The sequence below is a fragment of the Glossina fuscipes genome, unplaced genomic scaffold (assembly GCF_014805625.2).
Source record: "Glossina fuscipes isolate IAEA_lab_2018 unplaced genomic scaffold, Yale_Gfus_2 244, whole genome shotgun sequence".
Lineage (NCBI taxonomy): Eukaryota > Metazoa > Arthropoda > Insecta > Diptera > Glossinidae > Glossina > Glossina fuscipes.
The window spans coordinates 30374-55473 of NW_023998587.1; the positions used below are offsets into that span (position 1 = coordinate 30374).

General features: G+C 33.2%; 1 protein-coding gene, 1 long non-coding RNA gene and 1 pseudogene across 5 annotated transcripts in view; 1 reads left to right on the forward strand and 2 right to left on the reverse strand.

The window, feature by feature from the left end:
• Positions 1–459: 459 nt before the first annotated feature.
• LOC119642717 lies at positions 460–1107 on the reverse strand (annotated as a pseudogene).
• Positions 1108–4587: 3480 nt separating this feature from the next.
• The window catches only part of LOC119642712 (serine/threonine-protein kinase GL21140), a 30106-nt gene continuing 9593 nt past the window's right edge, over positions 4588–25100 (forward strand). The window contains exons 1-3 of one of the 4 annotated variants that reach the window (XM_038041977.1): positions 4588–4834; positions 5330–5442; positions 23856–24189. Coding sequence is in view for 1 of the 4 variants with exons in the window: in XM_038041975.1 (XP_037897903.1) it covers positions 5438–5442 (5 nt within the window). In the remaining 3 variants the exon portion in view is untranslated. Of the gene's footprint in view, positions 4835–5329; positions 5458–23855; positions 24190–25100 lie in introns of all 4 variants that reach the window. The other 3 variants (XM_038041976.1, XM_038041975.1, XM_038041978.1) reach the window with 3 other exon arrangements.
• Positions 12947–17945, reverse strand: LOC119642713. Its single transcript, XR_005248116.1, has 3 exons — positions 16012–17945; positions 15432–15956; positions 12947–15358 (listed from the first exon to the last, which is right to left on the reverse strand). It is a non-coding gene; the product is annotated as an uncharacterized LOC119642713 (long non-coding RNA).

Genomic DNA, 25100 nt, shown 5'->3' on the forward strand with positions numbered 1-25100 from the left:
TGGTTGTGTACACCCCAACGACAGCATGAAGACTGGTGTCACCGATAACCACTTATACGACATCCAATTATGCTAACAACATTGTTGTTTGGAATTTTTATTTTCTCAGTTGTTTGGAATTTCTATACAAATTATTGAGAATATATACGCTCATTCTCGCATCGATGGCTTTTTAAAAAGACCTGTTGAATTATTGAGAACGAATATGCGCTTATTCTGAAAAGTGGTACAATACATGCAAATTATCTAGAATTGTAAACAAACGCATTCAAACATTGCATTCTAACTAAAAAATTATATTATTTGTTTTTGAAGTTTGTTTAGTATTTCTATTATAATAGCGTCGACTTCGGTCTAGCCCCATTGCCAGTATCACCACATGTTAGAGTCTTTGTTATACTTGGTATTTCGTGGTAGCCCGAAGACTTAAGTTTATTAATTTGGTCCAAAGTAATTGGATGATCATACATGCATGTATTCATAGCAGAGCAAAATAAAAGCGGTTTTTTCAAATCCCAAGCCCGTACTACACACATAAGGAATCCCTGAAATCGTATTAAAGAAGATATTAAAAGAAAGATATTATATGAAAGGAATTGAATGAAAAAGTTTACAAATCATTGATAATAAATCGGCCCATTTTCCTAACTCAATATGCACTACTAGATCACAGCGTTTATTCTAGGCTTTCCATTCCATCTCATCATCCAATATTCTGCACTTTGCGGCATGCTAGCCAAATCTAAGAAATGTTTCGCATGTTTCGTCAAAATCACTTTCTGAGAAAATCATAAAAAAAATTTATTAGATATTGATATGCGCTTCATGAAAAACTTACATTAAATCTGAAATCCCGGTTAGGATCCTGCAATTTCTCTATTAAAACTGGCAATTTTATCGGACGTAGTGACCGTTTTGAATTGCTCCCGAAAGATGGTGTACAATTCACAAAGCCAGAAAAACAATTCTTAAGGAGGGCTCTTTAATTGATAGAGCCCCTATAGATGACCCATTTAAAACCTCAACGGAAACTCAAAGCCTTGGATCGACCTTGGTATTTCCAACCAACAAAGTTCCGAAGACAATAGGAGGAGGCAGACGCGTCATTATCAACAAGATATATTGTTGATTTGCTGTTGTCTACGATTGTTGAAATAAACAAATAAATATTTTCAATAAAATTCAAGGTGTTATCATTAAAATTATTATCTAAATGATTTACATATCGGGTGCGATTCTCTTTCGAAATTTCAAAAAGCACACCGTCTGATCAGGTCGTCGATCCTAAATAAATAAATTTCGAAACTCAGCTCTCGAACGAATCTGAAAACCCCAATATGTCTTTGTTGTTGTTTCCAAATTACTTTCGAAAAGAGAAGGAAGGAGTATTGTTTAAATAAAAGTTGTAATATAAACAAACATGATCAATTTATCGAGCTCCTGAATTATTTTCTTGTACGATTGATGAATGTAAAGATATTTGAAGAATATAGTACATATTACTTTGCGTGCATGATATCGCAAAAATTAGCATTTTATTGAAGTGATAAGAAAATATTACTATTATCATTATTTAATTCCTCCTTAGATTTCATCCGTTTCATCCTCTGTATAAGTTGGCTCCTTTGTAATTTCCATCGCGTTCGATATTGATAATGGGGGAAAGAAACTGTGTCTTCCGGATGAAGGTTTTTCTGGTGTAAGTAAGTTTTTTTAGTGTTAGTTTTTGACGAGACATTCAGAAGAAAATGTTTTTTCTTTCTTACTTCGAGGTTTTTTCCTTTTTAACAAATTATTTTCAACACTCAATCTTTAGACGTTATGCCGGTTTGTCCCCTTCGACACCAACATCAATCAATATAGGAGATGCTAATATCATTGCGAGTACGTTGATGGAGACTCCATCAGAATATGATTAAAATTCGATTTATGGATGTCTATTTATTTATTCATTACTAAAAGTAACATCCAGTTTGAACACTTGTTTGATCTACGTTTTTGTACAAACGTATTTTAACGGTAAAATGATGAAATAATGGCTTTTTACAAAATATGCTATATGTTAGGTTAAATTTCCTATTTATCAAAAACAATCAACTAAGTATATAGAGACGAAGGACTTTCATATCAATTTTTGACCTCTTTAGCTCGCCAATAATAGAAAGGGGGTGACCAACTTGATTTATGATCTTATGGCATTTTAGATATGTGCACGCTTTATGAGGTCCCGAAAACTATTATGAAAAACGAATCCAATAATCTTTCCTGGTGCGATCTGTGCAAAAGCTGACTTCTTTACGATTTAGGAATAAAAAGGTCACAGATATCTTAAGATTCAGTCAACGAAATTGTCTTAAAGACGACGATCATTCATTTTTGCTTCTTGATTCAATGCTCTCTTTTACGATCGGGAAAGTAAAGTCGAGCTCCTGAAAAAGCAATGATTTCGGGGAATCAGTCACTCTCTGGGCTACAATCAAAATGTTGTATATTCTTTCTTATGCGAAGTTTAAGGAACAATTTCATTTTTATAAAAAACTTCGAACTGATTGTCTATCGCCTATACACTATTTATATGGGGAAAATTTTATTTTAATAAAAAACATGCAAGAACAAGATGTAGATAAGAAAACAAGTAATAAGCTACTTTGCCTAATACAATTATTCACCCTTTCTGGTACACCAAAAATTACGCATTATCTTCATGCAAAGGGATACTTTTTTTGAAAGACCGTGTAGTGGAGAACAAATTTTGAAAACTTTTACCTTTTATAATTTCTGAGTAACGAGCAAAAATCCTAAAATTTTTGTTAAAAAAAAGTGAGTTGCTTTCATTTTACTCTATTGCGCGCTTCTGTTTCGGCCGATTTAGGCCATTTTCAATACCAACCTGGGCTCCGAAACTTCCAATGTTGCGACCAGGAGAGTGCCAACAACACATACCACACAAACAGTGACGGACGAACATGGCTAAATCAACTCTGAATCTCGCACTAATCGAGAATATATATATTTTATAGGGTTCCTGAAGCTTCTTTTTGGATAAATGGTTAAATGTTTTGGAAAAAAACAAAATGAATGAAAACAAAATTACACCCACCAGCTTACAATGGTGGGTATAACTAGAATCACACTCAATAGAGAATCTATTGAGAATTACAGGGAAATCCGAAAAATAGATCTACATTGTGAAAATATGATATAGTTACTTTCCACGTCAAATTATTATTACGGGCCAGTTTACATCAGAACTCTTATACAGGGAGAGATGCAGAAACTAGATGATTACCCAGAAATTTTTGTCGAAAAAGTTAAAAAATTGCAATTTTTTATATCTCATAACTATCTTTTCAAGGAAAGATGTTTAGTAGGGCGACTGATCGTGAAAAAAGTCTAATCCAATTAAATGAAATTAAGAGAGTGTACCAAATTTCATCAAAATATTTCATATATTACGATCTGCAGCTAGAACACAAAAAGGAACCTACAACAACCTACAACAAAAAGGAAGAAGAACAGGCAACCTACACCAAAAAGGAACAAGAACAAGCAAGCTACACCAAAAAGGCAGAAGAACAAGCAACCTACACCAAAAAATATAACGTTTGATTTCCTCAAATTTATGTATATATTTATTTATATCTAGTGAAATAGGACTAGAGTCTGTATACCAACCTCTACAGCTGGTTTAGGAAAAGCCTGCAGACTCCCGCCAGTAGATGGCTTTAAGCCCAATATCCAAACAAGATAAAGACTTCCTTTTTTTTTTACTTTTAATTTGCCTTTTGATCTTACGGCCAATACTCGCAGATCGAGTTTTGTACATTTAGGAATGATAAACAGTAAAGATATGAAATGGAATGGAGCCGGAGTGTGTAGCGATGTTTTTCGAATGAGATGAATGCGATGATTCACTTTTTCGGCCAATAAGGGTTCTTCTTTCTGATCTAAAAAAAATTAATTCTTCTTAAAGTGTAATTTTTGTTACAATTTATTTTTCACAGAGTCAAATTCTATCACAAGTGTTGGCAGCCATTAAAAATGGTTTTTATTTCCATTTCTTTGGAATATGAAGTTTACATGGTTTATATTATTTCAATTCATTTAAATTTACCAAAATTCTTTAAAGGATTTGGTTTTTAGCTACCTTCGTGTTGTTTTGTTATTGATTGTAACACGTTATTTGTTTGTAAACGACCAAACGTCAAATTTACCTTTTGTTTTTTCGAAATAAATTTCGAATATTGAAAGCCACACATAATTCACAATCAAATGTATTTCAAAGTACGCCATCCAAATAAAAAGGTAGTTAACAAAAAGATACATAATCAATTGCATTGCAATCCTGCATTGTCTGTGTCTGAAAACATCTCTAAATGCTTATTGCTGCTTGTTTATACAGTGAAAAATTAAAATACCTTTTTCATTTAATTTAATTTGTATTAATATGGATAATCCTAAAATCGATGATTTTTGCTGTTATGAATCTTAACCTTGGCAATATTGACAATGATCCGACAGCTGTGTTCGCTAATTACTCTTAAAGAGTAAAAATTTCGAAGGAATTCTTTTTTCTCAGTGGTGGAAACGGAATTGGCTGCATTGGTTGTGACAAATTATGTGTACGAAGAAAAGTGATGTCGATTGTGTTATTATTAAAGTCCCCAAAAATATTTAAAAAGTAAAGATTAAAAAAAGGAAAGAGGGTAACAGCAAAATAGAAGAACAAGTTTTTCTTCTCAAAAGTGGTAAAACAAATAATCCTTCAATTAGAAGAATAAGTTTGGTGTGCGAATGTGTTAGTGCGACGAAGTTTTTTGTTCGCGTTCATAAGGTAAAAGAAATTTAGAAATAAATGGAATTCTCCAAACGAAAAACTTAAAACACTAGGCAGCAGAAGTTGTTGGCAAAAAGGAAAGTTGAAAAAAATATTTAAATGGGTTGGGTTTTTGGGACCAAAATTGCAAAAAGCCGACAATACATATGCAAGTATAAAAACACTATAAACACTCATTAAGAGAATCCAAAAAATTCTGGAGTATGAAGTATGAAATAGCAAAAAAACTTTCAATAGAGTTACCAACTTTAATAAAAATAAAACAATTACGGATGGAATTCGATTTTTTTTGTCTATTTCACACAATTTTTTTTGTTTTGAGGAAATTATCGTGGTTTAGTTATTAATTTTTTTCTTGTTATATGAATTTTTTTACAATTATATTTTTTTAATTTCAAATTTATTGTTTTCTCCTTTTGAAATGTCTACCAAAATATAATTTGGGCTGTACATATGTGGGCATTTTTTTATTATTAATAAAACAATAATTAGCAACAACAAAAAAGAAATTCTAAAATCAGTGATATATCCATACGTCATCATTTGTCTTCGAACGTCTAGAAAACTAATTTGGTGAAAAGAACATATTTTTCAACATCGATGAGGTAAGAGCGAAAAATGTAAGCAAACAATTTTACGTTCATGTATTTAATTAAGACTTCATTTTCATAATGTAAATAACGCTCGTTGTCTATTTATCAATGTTTCGCTACAATTTTTATCGATTTAAACAACACTTGTTAATGTTTTGCTACAAAAAAAAAAAAAAAAACGTGGCATTCTAAGAATAGGTTTTGTTAAAAATGAGCAAATGTGTTGGCTTTTTTTTCCTACATATGCGACGACGGAATTTAGAAAGTTGGTGCAACCGTGATATCTTCGCGACATATGTAAATGATAAAGAAAACACCAAAAAGTGAAGGAGTTTAAGTTTGAAACAAGAATCAATAGAAAACCTCTTCATATATTTGAAAAATAAAACATTTTCTTTCAAAATTAGTAAAAATTAAACAAATGAGATAGGGGATAATTCTCCTATGAAACAGCATCAACCGGTCGCAGAAATCATTGACTTCTAAACAAAGTACCAACTGTGGATATTTGTTTAAGACTATTGCTATTGTTTTATGAATATTAAATGCCTGTCTCTATTTTAGTACTTCCTCGAATCAATTGCTCCTTTGCAAATTAATATCAATCCTATCATTATAATTTATAACGTATTTACTCTTCCCCTTTTAAATTACAATTAATATTCATTTTCTATGAAGGCTTGCCTTTACACATATGGTTAGGCCCTTCTTCATTTGGATTGACTATATTCACACACAATAATATGGAATGCCTATATTTGCACAATTTTTGATGCAAAGTTTTTATGTAATCTGAAACTTTTCATTTTGTAAAATGATGCCATTATTGGAGGTGTTGTTGAGCAAGTAAAAGAAGAAAAAAGTTACGCCAAAAGCAAACAACTGCGATTGTTTTCAGCTTGTTTTCTCGGAATGGTTATTGAAAAAATGGAAGACATTAAATGTCAAAGTGCTCTTTTTAAAGTAAATGTAATGAGTTTCAACTTTTTATCACCATATACTTATTCAATTAACTCCTTCTTCTTGAGTTCTGCCAAATGTATATTTGATAAACAGGCTTATATTCAAATCGATTTTTTAAAAAAGCGCAAAACAAAACAATCGCTTATCACACTTGCGCGCAACTTAAAGTTAATTGGATTAAAATTGATCTCTTATAAAAACAAAATTATTGCTATCTTCGCATTTGAAGCCTAATTTAGTGCTGCTTCCCGAAACGCTATCCGGCGTTTCAGAGATTTGGCGATGTCAAGGAAGTTATAGTTCGTCCGCTTCATACGTAATGTAGTACAGCACAATAATTTATTGTGATGTGAGTTAGTATGGACGATTTCACATATGTCGTCAACTTTTGTACACTTTTCTCTATATTCAACTAAAGAGGTTTACTGTTTATTAGTAATGACCGAATCAATTCACCTATCTTCTGCTTTAGTTTAGTTATTATCTGATTAGCGCGAATATGTATCTGCGCTTCTTATTTTTTATGGAAATATAATTAGGTTACAATACATGATTCTATTTAATCAATTTAGAATATCTTGATAAATTAGAAAAACAGGAACAAAAATTATGTAGTTAAATCAGTCCGCTTAACTTCTTCCGTCACCACACATGAAAGGAAGCTTTATCATTTTGCTTTTAGTTTCCAGAAGACCGGTAAAATCTACAAACTGTTAAGCAGCTGAAGATTTCGTCTCTAAATCGTTGAAATTGTTTTCTCGTTTGCATTCTCGTATACAGAAATATAAAACTAAAATATTTTTGGTATGTTTACATAGGTCAGTTTTGAAATTTGATGTAATTCGCTACATTCACTCTACAGTTATTAAGTCACTGAACCCACTTTTGAAAAACTTGAGACGTGTAGTTATAAATTATTTTTCTTCTAAAATCGTCTCCAATTAAAGACGTGCAACAATAAATGCAAAGTTGGTATTCCTTCTTGTTCGTTACTAAGGCCATAGTAAAAATTTTTGGTACGACTTCAAAAACCTGTGGTTATGTGCTTTCTGCTATATATATTATGTATTTACATCTCAGTTTCAATAGAAAGAGGAAACTAAACGTGTGCACTGTTATTTCACGTAACTTTATTTGAAAATTGTCCCGTTAGACTGTACAATATTCACAATACGTACAATCATATGTTCCAAGTATTGTGGTTAATAATTTAGGACAATTTTAGTAAAGCAAAAAATCTCAAACAGATATTCTAGTCGTCCAAGTAGACTGATAAAATCAGTGTACCCAAATTTTGGGATTTTCTCGTTTATTTAAAGCAGACATTTATGAAGAGATTTTTCTTTTTTAAGTAAAATTTTCAGTGGCATCCTGCCAGAGCTTTAAAAGAAATTATCACGTTTGCAGTCTCACGATGTCTCTCGTGAGTTTGCTTTAATTTTTTTTTCTACTTTGTTTCTATTTTACATGTATATAAAAAAAAATGTATATATATATACATACATACAATAAAACTATATAAGTATGTGCACAAATTAAAGGCAGGCATAGGTACGGTAGATAGATATAAAATTATATATGTTACGTTGTTTACTCAAATACAAAATTTTCTTGTTTCCAAGAAAAGAAGGGCCTCAAACATTGAAACTGCCGAAGTAAATGCCGATATTTTTTCGGTAAGCGGAATTTGTCACTTTACGTGTTAGTGTAGAAGACAACGTCACCAAATACCTAAATAAATATATGTGTATGTATATGTGTTTTGGCAAAGTAATGGAAAATAGGTTTTAGATTTTAATTAATTGGCACTTCTTAAGTAATTGCGTACCGATTCCATCTTATATAGGTCCAATTTTTCTCATATTTTTGAATGAGCTTGCAGCATTATCTATCTGGCACTCTACCTTCACATGGTAATTTTCGTGAAGAACAATTTCAGACTAAGCCATGTGGCTCAAGTTATTTATAGAAAAGATATATTGTTTCGGAGTATTCTCCATTGCCCCAATTAGTTTCGGTATCTTGTTAGAGGAATACAAATCGAGGTCGTTCCAGTTCAGCGTTGTTAACGGTTTCAGGGTGTGCAATACGAACTCGTTGCCAGCGCCAGTGATTATATCGTTGAACTATATCTGCCCATAATGCACTACAACTAGTTTCTTCCATACGTATGCTTCGATCTCCAAGTAAACGATTTCTTCGGTCCCCACCACGATTTTATAAGGTCCGCAATTTGTTGCCGCGCGCACACAACAACAACGAATTGTGAAAACCTATCTCTTGGTTGATAAACAAATACCTTCGCATGTCGTTTATAAATGTTTTCTGCATATTATAGCAGCCAATCATTGCAATTGCAAGAAAACGTTTTATTAAAGTGTGCGCAAATCGGTCGGGACAATTTAGAAAAATTAACAGTTTTTAACACCATAAGCTGCCGATCAATGTATAGGTTACAGTAAGCCTACTCTGTGCCTATGAGGTTCTAAGCGCAAGGTTATCAAGTAAGTGTATATAGCTGGCAGGTGGGCAGCAACGCCATATAGAATGCTTATTCCTTGTAGGAAACGGGGGATTTAACTGTTTTATTCCGATGAAAAATATATGTTTTCGTAGAGACGTGGAGATAAGCATTGCAATGCAAATTTTTTTGGAAGAGCTGCAAGTGTTGCTGCGTAATATACATATGTTCAATTTTAACCTTTTCTTCCAGTTGTGAATGTTCAAAAAGTACTCTAGTCAATCAATCTTCGGTTTGCCGAATAGTTATATTTATATCATGATATACTTGTGCAGGAGCTTGCAAGTATAAACAAAGGTGTCTGACCGAAAAGTAAGCAAAGGGTGGTGGCGTGCTGATAATTTGTTGGGCAATCTGCTAACTGCTCATTGCCGGTGAGATTCATGAAAGAGCACGGGATCGAAATGTAGCCCGCGCGGGCAGCCAATGTGGCAAAGTGACACGAAAAATATTTGGGATCAATGTTAGGGGCTTCGACATTTCGCAGGTATAATTAAAAACAAAAGCTGCTTACTTTTTCATCTTGAAAAAATAATTTAGCAACATCAAAATTTCCAATTCCTACAAAAATAGACCTTAAGTCTGCAAATGGCAAAATCCGTATAATATAACCTTTTGTTTGGCGGTGAACATAAGAAAAGAAAAAGGAAAATTTGCACAACGTGTTATTTTAGCATATACAGGGTGCATGTTGTGTACAAGTGAATAAGCGAGTTTAACAAACTAACAGCATGACACAAGTGCAACACGTCAGAATAATACGTCATGCAAGCATAATAGGCAAACATATATACCATTTTACGTACGTTTACTACAAAAACAATAAAATAAAAAAAGATTATATAAAATTGTAAAAAAAAGAAAAAAATAAGATACAAGTGAGAAAATTAACCACACGCTCGCTTTTTATAAATGTGCATGCATGCGCATGTATTAAATGTTGCTAATTTCTTATAGTAATATAAAATACGTATGGCTGTGCAAATGCATATATTTGCTTATTTGCTAGTGTTGGTGTTGGTGGTATATATACATAATTGTGTTGGTATTCATAGCTTGTAGTTTTTGTGACGCCAACGTTTGTTTGTTGTCGATAATCGAAGCAATTGTTACCACTCGCTTGAATCAAAAGTCGAAGAAACAAAACGTCTACCACTACAACTGCCTAAACTTATTTTGATGGAAAACAGAAAATATTACGTTACATTACTGTATACTGAGCATACTATAGACTCACCCGGAAGTAAGCTTGGCAGAAAAGCGTTCAATAAGATTCAAGCATTGCTCTTTTTTCTGATAATTATTCGGTGTTACTTTCAAAACACTATTTACTTACTAATCATTTACTGTTATCTGACATTTAAAGGTAGATGTTTATACTTACCATCGATAAATTGTGCCAATACACGATTTATATCGTGCTAGATTTTTCATTTTACTTGTAATAGCCAGAAATACTCATTAGATATTTCAAAGCAAGGTTCGGCGATCAATTCAATAACCTTTGCTCATTGTTGGTAAGCTCTCGATTCCAAAAATTTGGACGGAAAAGGAAACATGTCAATTTTCACGATCCCATAGTCATTTCGAATAATACCTGTAATTCTCTTTAATTTAATTATGGTCAAGTCGACTTTCGGCGGCCGCCGATAGCAAGTTGAAAGTTGAAGTTTCACAAGTATACTCCTTTACCGATTAAGTAAAGTGCGGTCTGTCTAACAACACAAGAAAGAAATAAAGTAACTGCAAAAAACATGGGGCAATTTTTTCTTATTTTCGCCATTAGCTTGTATTCGAAAAGAGGCGATCCAGATATTCGTCGCGACAGTATTGAACCTTGTCTTACCTTACTGACCAATGTAATGCATAGATTTATACATTTATTCACGTATATACTCAAAAATTATGTTTAGCCATTATTCATGAATAAAATATGTTTTGTCAGAAGCATTTTCTGATCGCATCTTTACAAACCGATTAAAAAAAAAGATTTTACGTATATTGCTAAAGGATGCTATTATAGCCGCTGAGATTGAAATTTGTAACTAATCGCTTGGGCGTTAGAATTATAACCAGCTCGAAAATCCCAGGTTAGAGAAAAATGCCATTAAATTTTCAGTTATTGGTAGATATACAGCTATATTTTAATGTTTTGGTCGGTCGCTAGTCACAAGGGAAAACAATGTTTTTGATTGTCCTAGTTCTTGCGACTTTATATCAAATTGACATTTCGCCGCAATGGTCACAATAAAAAATCGTAGCTCAAAAAAAAAAAAAAAATGCTTTGCGAGTGCTCCATGACTCGTGGCGCATCTGTAATGTTGTTCAAAACGTCAAGAATTCAATCCCCCATGGTAGATTCATTATGAGACCTTTTTGATATCATTTCAAGAATCTTCAAGGCGATAAAAAATGCCTGAAATTTGTCTCAAAAAATATTATCTTTTCTAGTTTTTCATTTTTTACCCTTTACTTGTCTCTTAAGAAATCCTCTACTTATAAAGAATCCGTCGTCATTACGACAACAGAATAAGAATTTGGGGGTGGATCAGACTGTCTTGCAGAAAAAAGCTGTTTCGGTCTGGTATTTTTATGTTTATATACAATGTTCGTTTAGTTATTGCAAACTAATTCCATAAAACTTACGATGATTACTCAAGTAATTCCATCTTGTTTCTTCTATAACTCTTACCTTCCCTCCTTTTTTGCGGTGCTATAACCCAATGTCATAGTCATTATGCTTTTCTTGAGTGCCTGAGAGTATGTGTGCGACCTATATATTGTGTGAGAATAATATATTCTGGTAGATTTTATTTTCAAAGTGTCAATGGACTTTTCTTTTTGTTTACGTCTGCTTTATTTAAGTGTGTGCGTTTTGCTTTTTGGCTATTTATGGCGTCCACAAATATGCCTTTGTCGGCTTTTTTAAATGAAATTATAGAAAAACTTGTCCGTTAGAGCGCGATCTTGTATATAGAAATCGCACAATGCATACACTATATCGTTCGTTCTATATTCGGCTGCTCAGCTTGTTTAGTGCTGCGCCAGTATACTTATGGCAGATATAGATAAGTGATGACCTCTATCGTTCTCATTTTTAGTTTGACCCAATTTTTGTTTTTTGCTTTTGTTTATTTAAGGCTGCTTTATATAATCTTTGCTGAATGTCTTCAGCGGAGAATGAACGTTATTATAAGCATATCAATGCACCTAACTTTGCTTGAAATTTTCTTTTCAAGTAGATTCGTATGAAACGGCCATCAAAATTTTCAGCAGAGTCGAACAATAGCTTAACAATAAACAGGTAAGAGAATTGCAGTCGGTCAAGGCCGACTATTAAATACCCTACACCGCATTGTCTAACACAATTGTTATTTTTATTAAAGAACACAAAAATTATATCTTGCCGCCATATAAAAGCATATTTTTCTTGTGCGTATTTATGGGGAATTGTGCCCAATCCTTACATAGGGCAGGATCCAAAAAAAAGGCGTAGATGGTCCAAATTTTGTATGGTTCGTTTTTGTATGACATTACTATTATAGTTCAATTGTTATCCACAGTTTAAAACTTTCTGAGGATCAATATTCAATATTCAAAGAATCAATTCAGTCGGTCTTGCCAAATTGTAATGGTCTTACTTGTTTTAGCCGTGAGTGACAGGCCAGAGATTAAAACATGCTGAAAAAGAATTGCCCATAAAAGGTGGTATTACAACATTATCTTTTTTTTTTATGTTTTGTCGCAATCTATATGGCTAGAGTATTTGACAAAACGATGAAGAACTTATAGTAAATTAGTGTTTCTAACTTGGCCTTACATCGCAAAACATTTTGATTCAATTATTTATATATTTTTTTTTCAATGAGCTTTCAAATTATACTGTTACACGCTTGTGAATCAAAGGTCGAAGCACGCAACATATTTGAAAACAGCGCATGACACAAAACATCTGAAACATCGCATTGCCATACGAGCGATGTTGAATAGTATGCTCCTGAAATGATCTCTCAAATATTTGTCTTCGAGGGACGAAGGAGTACTTATTAAAAGTTTATGCGAAGAAATGCGCTCTTATCCATTTACAGTATTATCAAAATTCTTCCCGTTCAAACGCTTGTTATTTATTTGTTAAGAGCGAGACTTGCTAATAACCATTAAAGGATAGTCCGCTGTCGCGTACCTGCGCAGGTAAAAAACGTAACCCTCAAATCTGTATTTGTGGATGCAAAACTTAGTGTGTTTTGATCATAGTTGGACATAGGTATAATAACTGTTTAGTCGGTAAAGAGCTAACTTAGAACTTGCATACAATTTTGACTTTGGAGATATATTTAACGAATCAAACCGAAAGGAATATTTACATTGATACTATTACAAGAGTACTTATGCTTGTTACAATAGCTATAATCGACTATTTATGGGAAGAACCAATATTGTGGCATGTACAGGATTTTTCTTCATAAAGTATGTCACTAGTTTCACAGGTCAATAGCAAAGTATATTTTGTTTATTACCGTAATAGTTTATTATTTAATTGGGGTAGAACACCATATTCATTGTAGGCTCCTTTGCATCTTTAGTAACTATTTTAGGAAATTTAAAGTCCGCGCCTCATACGTTAGAGATAGAACTAGAGATACATCTGAAAAATTTTTGGATGAAGAGGTTGAGGAGCGAACACAAACGACCACTGCCCGCAACTTATCATTTTTGTATTAGATTTACTGGCATCTGTTTCTCGTACGACATAAGAAATGCAGCTTGTTTGTTTATTTATAGCAGCATTTATTTATAGCGACAGCGTGAGTTATTCTCTTATTTTATTTCTTACAAACGTTAAAACGGTTACCTAGGATTCAATCTTAAATATCCATTCACCCCAAACATATATATGAGACAGACGCATTCACTGTGCGAGAGCAAATGAGAGAATTGTTACAAAAGGGTCCGTCACTGTTGTTACGGATGATGAATAAGGAATATCTTACGTTTTCCAAAGCCCGAATAGGCAATGACGAAGACTAGGTGAGCCATTAATATGTACGGTAGAGCTGAATATCCACGGCACCCTATATGACGGTTCAGTTGGATACAATGTTTGGTTGGCAAGCAGTACCGTAATTAAGAAATATTAGAAGATTGAATTGACGCAGTTGAGATGCGCATTATGCCAGAAGTCGTCATATCAATGGAGAGTTTCGGCTCTTTATGGGAGAACCTATCCAGCGCTCAACTGAAACGGCTTTCCCTGCTCGCTGTATTCATATATTATAATCGATGAGTTATCGAGCATAGCTTTCATTCTTATGATTCTTCAAAAAATGGATCGCTCGTACGAGAGCTCAAAATTCCAATTGTTTTCTTCGCAGTTCAGAGTCCGTATTTCGTTTAAAATGTGAGAGAAATATACTAAGAAAAAATAATTTTTTATTTCTTCTCTTGAAATTTTCAGGTTTTCATTGATTAAAAAACAGTAAAAATTTAATTGCTCACATACTAAAGAAATTAATCAAATCTAAACTTGTTTTCCATTTCTTGAACACATCCAAAGTAGCAGATATAGTTAGTTATATTGTCTAGCCCTTTTTTGACATTTGGTCTCAACAAATATTTCAATGGGAACGAATGCAATTCATTAGTAGAGTCATAAAATGAACTACACCATTTTACGTAATCAATTGAAGCTTTGACATTTTCATAGACGAACAGCAAAAATGTTATCTGTGCTGTGTTGCATCATCATGAGCAGAAAATCTTCAGTATTGTTACATATTATGTTTAATTAGAGTTTATTTTTATTAATATTTGTTTTACTTCTTCTGCCATGAAAAATGGAAATTCGATGTTTTGCAAAACGCTGTGCTTGCAAGGGTGAATGAACATTTAAACAAAATTGCACAATTCTCGCTAACTGTGCCCTTTATATGGCTTTCTTTTCAAAGAATTTTCTTTCTTCTTTCACTGGGAATAAGCAGCAACAAGGAATATCTGGAAAGCAAAACACGACTACATTGACCGCAATGCTAAATCAGTTTCGAATGGCGCTCCTCTCGCACACATTCATTTGTCTCGTGTATGACCTATGGCGTATTACTGAATGTTACGTGTGATCGAGTAAAAATCATACACCAGGCAATGGCGAATTTCGGCGTCTTCGCTTGAAGCTGGGAGGCGTTTATTAAACGCCTCTTTTGTGTCGAGAAAAAAAACCTATCAGATGCGCGCAAATAAATGCTTATGACTTTTTATAAAGTGTGTGTGTTAAGAATTTGTCAAACTCTCACTTCCGAAGTTGGAAGTACTGTTATCGGTTGCAGTATGTCTTGAGTTGTTCCAACTGGAACTGGAAGAGAGAGCGATGAGTAACGACTAACCGAACAACGAATTTGATACGCTGAAATGTATGGTGCCGTGATGTCTCAGTAGGTGCTGACATATCAACTAAACAAATGCAAAGAAACCGAATAACAAAAAACATTTTTTTGGTTCCGTATAGAACTGTTATACAACTTACGCAGAATTTACAAAGTAATGTCAAGTTGCTCTCTGAATTTTAAGAAGTGGTAGATTCCATATCCGTTGCTACCTTTTTTTAATTATTCTTCTTATTTTTGTTTTTGATTACGTGCGTTTGTATATATCTGTGTTGATTATTTATTGGTTTATATTTATATCTTTATGTAGTTTATTAACATTGACTTCTGTTTGTTCATTCTACATATCCGCCAAACGCCGTACTTTTGCTTTGTTGGGCTTTGAGTTTTGGGCTTCTGTGAGATCGCAGAAAGCTCAAGCCTCTGAATTGGTTGCTCCTCCCCTTAACTTGACTACAATTGTGAACTATGTGGGCATCTCGTCTCTAAATTTTTTAACGGCTATCTTCATTCTGCTTCATTCTTTTCTATAAGTAAAAATCATAAAGATACAAATAAGATTTCCTCTCTTTCCCACCCGATATCGCTGACGGACGGATTAGTTCTCTTCGTGTCAGCTGTGCGGATACAACAAGGTTATCTGCTCCCACTGATCAAATTCTATCCTGAAATATCGAGAAAGAAGAAGAAAAATGTTTTGTTGTTTTATAAGATAGTCACCTTTTTCTCGGCCGTTCCAGTAAGACAACCTTCTCTTCCAAGCATGCGCCTGCAGTGACTCAAAAGAATAATTAAATGCTACAAGAATAAAAGAAAAAATCTTTTGAGAAATAAATGAAAAGCGTATGACTGACTACTTCAAATTCCCTACGTTGAAGTGTAAATTTAATTATTACAACCACCAAAATTATTGTAAATGCCTCGAAAAGATGAAATCTTACTTCTCTTCATTATCTTGTTAATTCTACAAGAAGGATCTCTACATTCTCTGCATCAATGCCTTTTAACGGGTCTGACTCCTCTGAATATTATGGAATCTCGAATCTCTTTCCCGACTACTTGCAACGAAATGTTTCTACTGTTGGTAACTATCCGTACCAGACAATTAACACGGTTTCAGTTCCCAGCTTAGTCATTTCGGAACATGATGCATAATAAAGTTTAAGTTCATTAAAGTATAGTTGCTCAGTTGCTAGTTCTTAAATCATCGAAAAATTTTGCGAGGCTGTACCAATTATTTTTAACCTCTCTTAAAAGCTGGAGTTCTCCCGTCGTGTTTGGTGAGTAGTTCTTTATTACACTGCACAAATGTAAAAGTAGACATCTCGTGGAAACTATAGGGCCGTTGCCAAATTGAGTGTTTTACAAAAACTGTTTCACCGAATTGTTATCACCGTATTCTTGTCCCTATTAAAGCAGCTATTTCTCCATTTACATATGCCTTCCTAAAAGGAAGATCAACTGTTACAATATTTTTAGAATTTACTTGTCATGTTTGTAAGGCTCACAAACAGATGTCTTATATACAGACATCAGCAAAGCTTTTGACTGTATTGATTTTTAAGCTGCTACCATTGGGTTTCTCATCATAGATAAACTTTCTTCTTCATAATAGATCGTTGAAAATTCTTTTCAAATCCCTTATATCCGATGAATTCTCCGTGACGTCCCTCAAGGTAGTTAGTTAGGACTCTCACATTTCTCCTGTACATTAATGATCTTCCATCGGTGATTAAATCAGCTCATACCTTAATGTATGGGAATGAAGTTGTTGTCTTCCTTTACCTCGATCACGCACTTCTGTGTCTTTCAATCCGATATAAGTAATTTGTTTATATGGTGCTCATGTAACTTTACGATGTTAAACCTAAAAAAAGGAAAACGTTGTCGTTCCCCAGGAGAAATTCATTTGCCATTGGGTATTTCAATTAATCACAAAAATTGGAATATGTAGATTCAAAGATCCAAAGATTACGTTGTAATCTGCACACTAAGCTTTCCATTAATAAGTTTAGGTCTGCGCTTGACTTTCATAGGTGAGACCAATACTTGAATATGTGTCAATCATGTGGTCGCCTTCCTTTCCATGTTACCTTCGTCCAATAGAATCATTTCAAAGGCAACTCTTGCTTTTCGTCCTTAGGATTTTGGGATGGGATTCGGTTGTCTCCTTGCTACCTTCGTTGGATAAGCGTACGTCTTTCCTAGGTTTTCCATTCTTAGTTAGGTTAGTAAAGCGCGCTGTCGACTATCCTACCTTATTAACAGAGATTAACTTCAATGTTCCTAGCTTAGCAGAGATTTATGAGCTTTTCAGTTCGTTCAGGCTGCTTTGCAAAAACTTAAATGATATCTATAATTTTATCTCAACATCGGACTCTTCAAATACTATTAAATCAACTCTCATAAATATGCGCGTCTTGCCTGCGGCGGATCTAAATTAACCTTTAATCTTCAAAGTTTCGTATGATTCGTAATCAAGCTAATTATGTATGCTATTTTTGATTGCCAAGCTTTTGCGTATTCGCATCAGTTTAGTGGTGCGAGTGTGCCCCTGCGCAGCCTTTTTTTTATTTTATTGTTTATTATTTGAATTTGATCTTCGTTGTCTCTTTATATTTAATTTATAAATGTTCGTCCCAATGTTTAGCTTAAGATTGGGTTTAAGAGTTTGCTATATTTGGCTGTTACTTTAGTGGAACCAAATTGCACGTGAAAATTCGTAGGCATTTTTTCTTTTGCAAGAAATAAAAATATTACGGTTTATGCGGAATATTGCAATATATATGTAGACATTAAAAGCAAAGAAGTTAAAGGACAAATATAAATTTTTTATTTTATGTAAATTAAATTTTTTTTAAAAAAAAATTATTACTTAAAAGAAAAAGAGCGTGAAGCTTTATTTAAATATAACTAACAAGGACATGATTTGGGCACAGTGACTTCCCAAACGTAGCTTTTATAAAGGATGTGAAGATAAATTCGAATTTAACTAGCAAAGACACCTACCATTTCCGTTAACCATTTAACAGAGCTCTGTTAAATAATTACAATTGAGATATAGTTGGATTTGAAAGCCTACTCCGTCCATACTAAAAAAAGGAAAATATTTTTGTGGACATTTCATGAATCTATATGAAAACACCTTTCAAACAAACTAAACAAATTCAAATTCTGCCTGTGGGAACTATTTTTAACGATGTTTTCAAATTTGGTATATTAGCGAAAAATGGATACGGGATAACGGGCAAATTTGAGACTAGTGCGGCCACCGAGTTAGAAGAATTTTTGATTTCATTTTCTTCATTCGTTGTCCTTCGATTGATACACCAGTCATTTCAAATGTGACACTAACGGGTTAAATAATTTGCTAGTAAACGTTTAGCATGATCTGTGCCCACGTGGCTTTGCGTCGTTTCTCTCTGGTCGTCATTACATCTTGGAAAATAAGGCTGGTTATGAACGTGTTTTTTCCCGTTTTTCCAATCGAAAAGCAATGTTTAAACAACACAAGAAAATCAAATTTTCCCATTATTTTGAAAATTAAAAAAGTAGCGTTACTAAAACAACTGCAATTGCCAAAATATTATGAAATTTTGACATCTATCATTTGAAAGTTGGCAGTATACGGAAATCGTAAGAGAATTCGGAAAAAGACTTCAAATACTTCAAAAAATTTCCCTAGGACGTTTGCTCTTGCCAATTCTTTTTGCATGTTTATGTGTTTCTCCAAAATTTTTTTAATGAAATTCTCAAAAGATATAAACATGTATGCGATTGTGATCCGCGGTCATGTACAGTACTTTGAAAATTTTAATTTTTATTGTTTTACTAAATTTTGCGCCTTCCTCGGAGATTTCCAGCAAAAGAAGATAGTAGGGAAGTTATTGGGGAATCTCATGCTCAACAGAAACACCTACTTACCTTTTGGGGTCTCTTAAGCATCCTTTTGGATGCGTGACGACAAAATTCGTGTCATTCCTTTACTCAGAAAAATTCCTAAAATGTTTACTTTCATATTAAATATTAATAAAACGAAAAATATGAAAAAAATTATTTTGTGAATAATACATAATAAAGCGGTCTAGCAAAGAATGCCATTTAAAATTAGTTGTTCTTTATTATAAAATTTTTCAGCTGTCGTCGCAATATTATAAAACAATAAAATTTAATAGATCACACACATGTTGTATGTCATAGGAATAGATATGAATACAAGAGAAGCAATATTCGCAATCGGCAAAAGCAATCATCAGTCAAAAGAATAAATGAAAGAAAGTCTTCTACTCTCCGCGATTACTGCTGTTAAGTTATATTGCACGAGTACACTGAGGGATGAACACCGACAAACTTATACGTGTACATACAATGGTGGACATGTATTTTACATAGGCGTGAGGTCTCTTTCTTAATACATAAGAACATAGCAAATCATCATCATCATCTATTTCTAAGAGGACAAAGTCATGCTAAAGAGTGATTTTAGCCTGAAGGGTTGTAAAAAAAAAGGTAACTAAATAAAAAAGAAAGAGCGAAGCAGAAGAAAACAAATAGGAAATTGTGGAATACATATATTTTACAGCTTAGTGTCGCAAATTCCTTGTAAGACAGTTTATTAGGAGACGATTGTGGGGAGATGGCTCGATGGTAGGCAGTTATAAGAAAACGAAGAAATCGTTATGGTTGCGAAAACGTGTGAACGCTTGACTCACACGGTGGCGACAACAACAACAGCGGCGACAATTGTCAGTGATTAAACAGTTGTTGAGTGGCTGTGACAGCTGACTGATGTCGTACAATCGGTTTTTTAAATATTGTTTCTGCTATGTCCCGTTACCGGTAAATGTATACGTGTACGCAATCTGCCTACCGTAACGACTACATTTAGGCAATCGGGGAATACATCCTTAATGCCAGCCACTTGCTTTGTTTTTTGGAGCCAAGACGACTTATTGATTTTGTATAGATTTAAAACTTCCGTGTATGACTATAATTACGTTTTTAATAATAGTAATAGTAATAAGCAAGAATAATATTAAAGATATTGATTTTAAAAAGTTTCAAAATACTTGTTAGCTCGAAAAGAGAAACTTTACATATATTGTTATGATTGAAAGAGTTACAAATTGATTATACTTTTTATATGGGGTTTTTCTTAATGTTTATTCGCAATGAAGTTTTACAATTTTGGGTTAATATAAACCAGCAACAAAATCTAAAATCGTATCTTAAGGCATTTCAACTACCGATTACATTTGATGTAATAGGAAAAATAACGTTTTATTGTAATGAATATATAGGAAATTAAGTAGAAAAGAACGTATAGTAATAAAAATCAGATTAGAACAGAGCAAGAGCGTAATATTCTGATTAGCACGGTAACTACAAAAAAGAAAAAAACCGCGCAAATTACATGATTGAAAGCAAAGTCGTAAGCTGAGTGGGCTTTGATTTTTTGATGATTAGGTTCACAGCAAACATTTACAAGGGTGTTTTCAAAATCTAAAAAAAGGCGTAATTAAGGCGCACCAGAGAGTCTCTCTATGGTGGATAGAAGACGTAATGGGGTAACAATATTTGAAAAAGTTACTACGCATAAAAGATAGCCCATAATGTTGGTGATGCAAATTTGAAACTAAAAAAAGAGCTGTTGCGATATGTAAGGGGCATATTTTAAATTTGATTTTTATGTGAAAATGTTCAATTTACGTACAATCTGCGACCAAAAAGGGGCATTGATTTTCTTAGAATAGGTAATGTTTGAATTAACTTATCGAGTGCCCATTGTATTGCAATACAAACATTTTATATTGCACAGAATCCGAATGAAAAGAGTAAAAATTGTAGGAGGCTGTTTTGTCAAGGGTCTCGGTTTGGGGCTTTGAAAAATTCTGTTTCGAGAAAACACGCTAAGATTGCCTGATTTCATAACTGAAAAAAATTTTAATGAAAAAAAGAAAACTATTCGCGGAATCTCTTTTAAATTAGCTGAAACCAAAACAGAAAAAAACAATGTTAACGTTGAAGGACTTATCTCTCAATCAAGCAAACATATTCTGGCGGAGCTGTGTTGCAAGCAAGAGCATTGAAACGTTTCTCTTTAGAAAAATGGAAAGAATATTGATTGACATGAAGTTGCATTAATAACATTATTACTTCTTCTTAAGTGGAATTTCCCCCCTCCTAAAAAGCCGAGACTCGAATTTCGCCATACATTTTCCTGCCACCAGTGATTTGCAATAATGGATTTATAGTGACGCGGGCGCTTATTAACGTTTTGTTGCCACTCTATTTTTGTCTACCTTTTGTATAAGGTTTTGTGTATAAAGATTGAGAGTTTTACATATAAACATATTTATGCTAAAATAAAACGGGAATGGTTCATTAAAGGAGCTCTTCTACATCGGCATATGGAATTTTATTCATTTTTAAAAATTGATCTTAAATGTTTTTATATAAAATGATGCTCTTATTGTGCTGTACACAAAATAAATGTTTATGTACACAAGAATAAAATCCATTATATTTAAAAAAAAAAAAAGAAACTTGAATATGAGTATAGTAAAAATATTACATATATAGACATGCAGCACTCTCGTCCACTTAAACACCGCTTTTGTGCACTTTTCTTTGCCTTTTAAAATGTTTATATAAACCATAGAAAAATTCCCATTAACATTTAAAGATATTTTCATACTTGTACGTGTGACACAAAACTTAATATAGGGTGTCCAATCTACTGCTTTTTTCTTTTCGATTCAAGAAAACGGCGGACAGCTTCAAAATTATTTCATATGGGAAATGTGGAGACTATGCCGTTGACCTTCAATGGTATGGAAACGAAATGAATGGAAAAAAAATTCGGCAGTACAAACATCTATACAACTTCAATATATCCAACCAATATCACGCAAATCAACATAAGAGTGTTCGTCTTGCTTATGTAATTGTAAACAACCAATGAATCCTTTAGATATCTACTCCTCCAGTTCGCGTTGGTAGGCAAAATTTTAATTTTAAACACTTAATTTTCAAAAGCTAAAAACTTTCAAAATTCAAAGATTCGCCTACGCTATTCTTATGGGCTAATTATATAAAACGAAGTTCTTGCAGAAAAGCAATAATAATATCAATAAAGTTGTATATATTGACAATTTTCCCTGCTCGAATTCTTATTTTTGAGATAAGTATATTACAATAATAATCGTAATAATAATAATAATAGCAATGATAACGAAAGATTATCGAAACTAAGTACAAATGGAATTTCGTTTTGCCTTCGAGGTCTATTCTTCCTCTTGAAACCTATTTTCTATTTTATGAATACGTTAACAAACAAAATTATAGCTTTGTTGAAACAAGAGTAAATCGTTATGTTCTTTATGGAGAGCCACCTAATTATTAGAAAGTTGCCGATTAGTATGTGTTCTGAGCTCATGATATCGTTGTTATTTTTCTTTAAAAATTTCCGTGAAGAGGTCATAGCAGTGAAGCATAATAGCCAATTTAGACTTATGAATCGTATGGAACCTCTGTATTTTTCGAGTTGTTGCGCGGTGTTTCACCAGCCATAGAGAAACGAGATGGCAATAAGCCACGAAGATCGTGCGATTTTTGCCCCAAAGCGAATAAATCGCATAAGCAAAATTCGCGGAGAAGTTCAACCCGTGGGACCCGTGGGCAATTGTAATGTAAAGTATTTGGAAATTTATATCCTCAAACGCAGGCTTGTATGAGGAACTTTAATGGTACCTATGAATGACGTTGTTTTTCGGATATAAATGCTACGGTACCAACTTACATTATGAATGAAAAACACTGATTTTCCAAAAGACTTAAGTTAAAAAACATATTGCAAGAAAATTATTGAACACCCTATACACAAATAAATTGTTTTCTCTTTTTGGTTTATGCCTATCTCCGTTCAGAAAGTAACGTTACAGCAAATTGAGAAACTATGGCTTCATGAATCAATGAACTTTGTTTGTCATAGCAATTTTATATCAGTCTTCATTGTTCGTCTGTTCTCCAAAGTAAAAATTAGCAAACCATTTATTCGGAATTTGCACTAATGCTTGCTAATTGGTCTTTTTCCTTTTCAATGTGAAAACAGCAAAATAAGAAAGCCGTTTATGGTTTAGAAGGCCGCGCGTTCAAAATCCGCCAACTAATTATAAACCCAATCTATATTCAGTAGTAAAAATGGAATATACATATATGATTTCTTTTAATAGAAATATATTTGAAATGAGTCATTATGATTACAAGATATTAAAGTTTTTGCAATAGTTGAAGCATTGCTACTTTTATGTTATGATACTCTCCATTTAAAATATTGGGTAACACTAATTAAGTCATTCCACTTGTAACATAAACAAAATAAAGACACCGAAACTCTCAGACGTACAAAGTAGGTGTCAGTTTGTCTTGTATAGACAGTTGTTCAAATTAGCCACAGTTTGTCGCGAAAATTGGAAATTTGGACTTGCACTCCTCCAAGAATGTCAATATTATTTACAAAGACTAACGATAGACATAACCTGCTTTCTTTCTATCCTTATTAGCTGAAAAATTCTTTCATCAACTACCAATTTTCCAAGAGCGGACTTCGATAATGAAAATTCAATGGACGCCTTAGCTTGCTCGCCTTTAAAAGAAACCTACCGCGCATGATGGGCATCCGAAGTGCGCACCAAAACTGCCGCAGTTTTCTTATTTAATTTTGTTTTACGCGAAGAAACCATCACGTCATGCCAGCATATAAGCATGCATAGTAGCAATCACTAATTGCGTTTCATTTGTATGCCTGCTATGTGTAACACATAAAAATTATGTGTTCACATATTTGAAATTGTAAACATTTTTTTACTCCACCAAATGTGTACAAAATGTATCATGGTAAGTACTATAAAGAAAAGAAAGAAATATTCACAACACTCTCAGTTTCTCCATTACACTGAATTTTCTTTGCAATAACTGTAGCAGTCGTCTAAGTAAGACTGAATAGGTGAAGCAAGCAAAAGGCGAGTGTTTCTTAAAGCGCATCACCATTTGCTTCGTAAGTAGAATTTGGAAGCGTTTTCTTCAGAATTTATTTTTAATGAATTTTTTTTTTTTTTTCTTACAAGTTAATTTTTATTTTACTTATTCATGAATAAATTAAAATTATTAAAACTACGCGCACAAAAGTAACTTGAGGAAGGCTTTCAAAAAGCTATTAAAATTTTCATTTCATTTATTTTAAAAGTGTTCCAATTTAAACATTCACGATCGAACGTACATCAACTTTACTAATATAATGTATAGAACAGTGGGTACATATATTCTGGAGTCATGAAAAATTGAGCGGATTTAGCTCTTTATCGTAACGGAGTTTGGAGTAAATTCGTTCGCTGATTGAATTAAGGTCAAGTCAAGCGAAAAGCATTTCTTTGGCGTGTCGTATGGGCGGAAAAGACAATTTTCGGATCAGCCAATAAAAGGTCTGTTTAAGAATAAGAGAGACTGCACCAACCAAGACTTTGAATTTGGAAGAAAAATGGATTTGGGAGGAAAATCGTTCCATAACATTATCAAAAAAAATTAAGATTAGATTTGCAAAAGATGAACGATAAGAAGCCGAAAAGATATCAATATATATAAGAGTCTTTAAGTACTTTTTATTAATCTCTTTATATACCTTGCAAAAAGTGGAAAGTTGACCTGGGGAACCTCCTGTTTATTTGCGATATCGTGCCGGCAAATAAACATCGAGCTTAATTTCACACCGGACTGTACCACTGGACACATTAGTGTATCTATCAGAGATC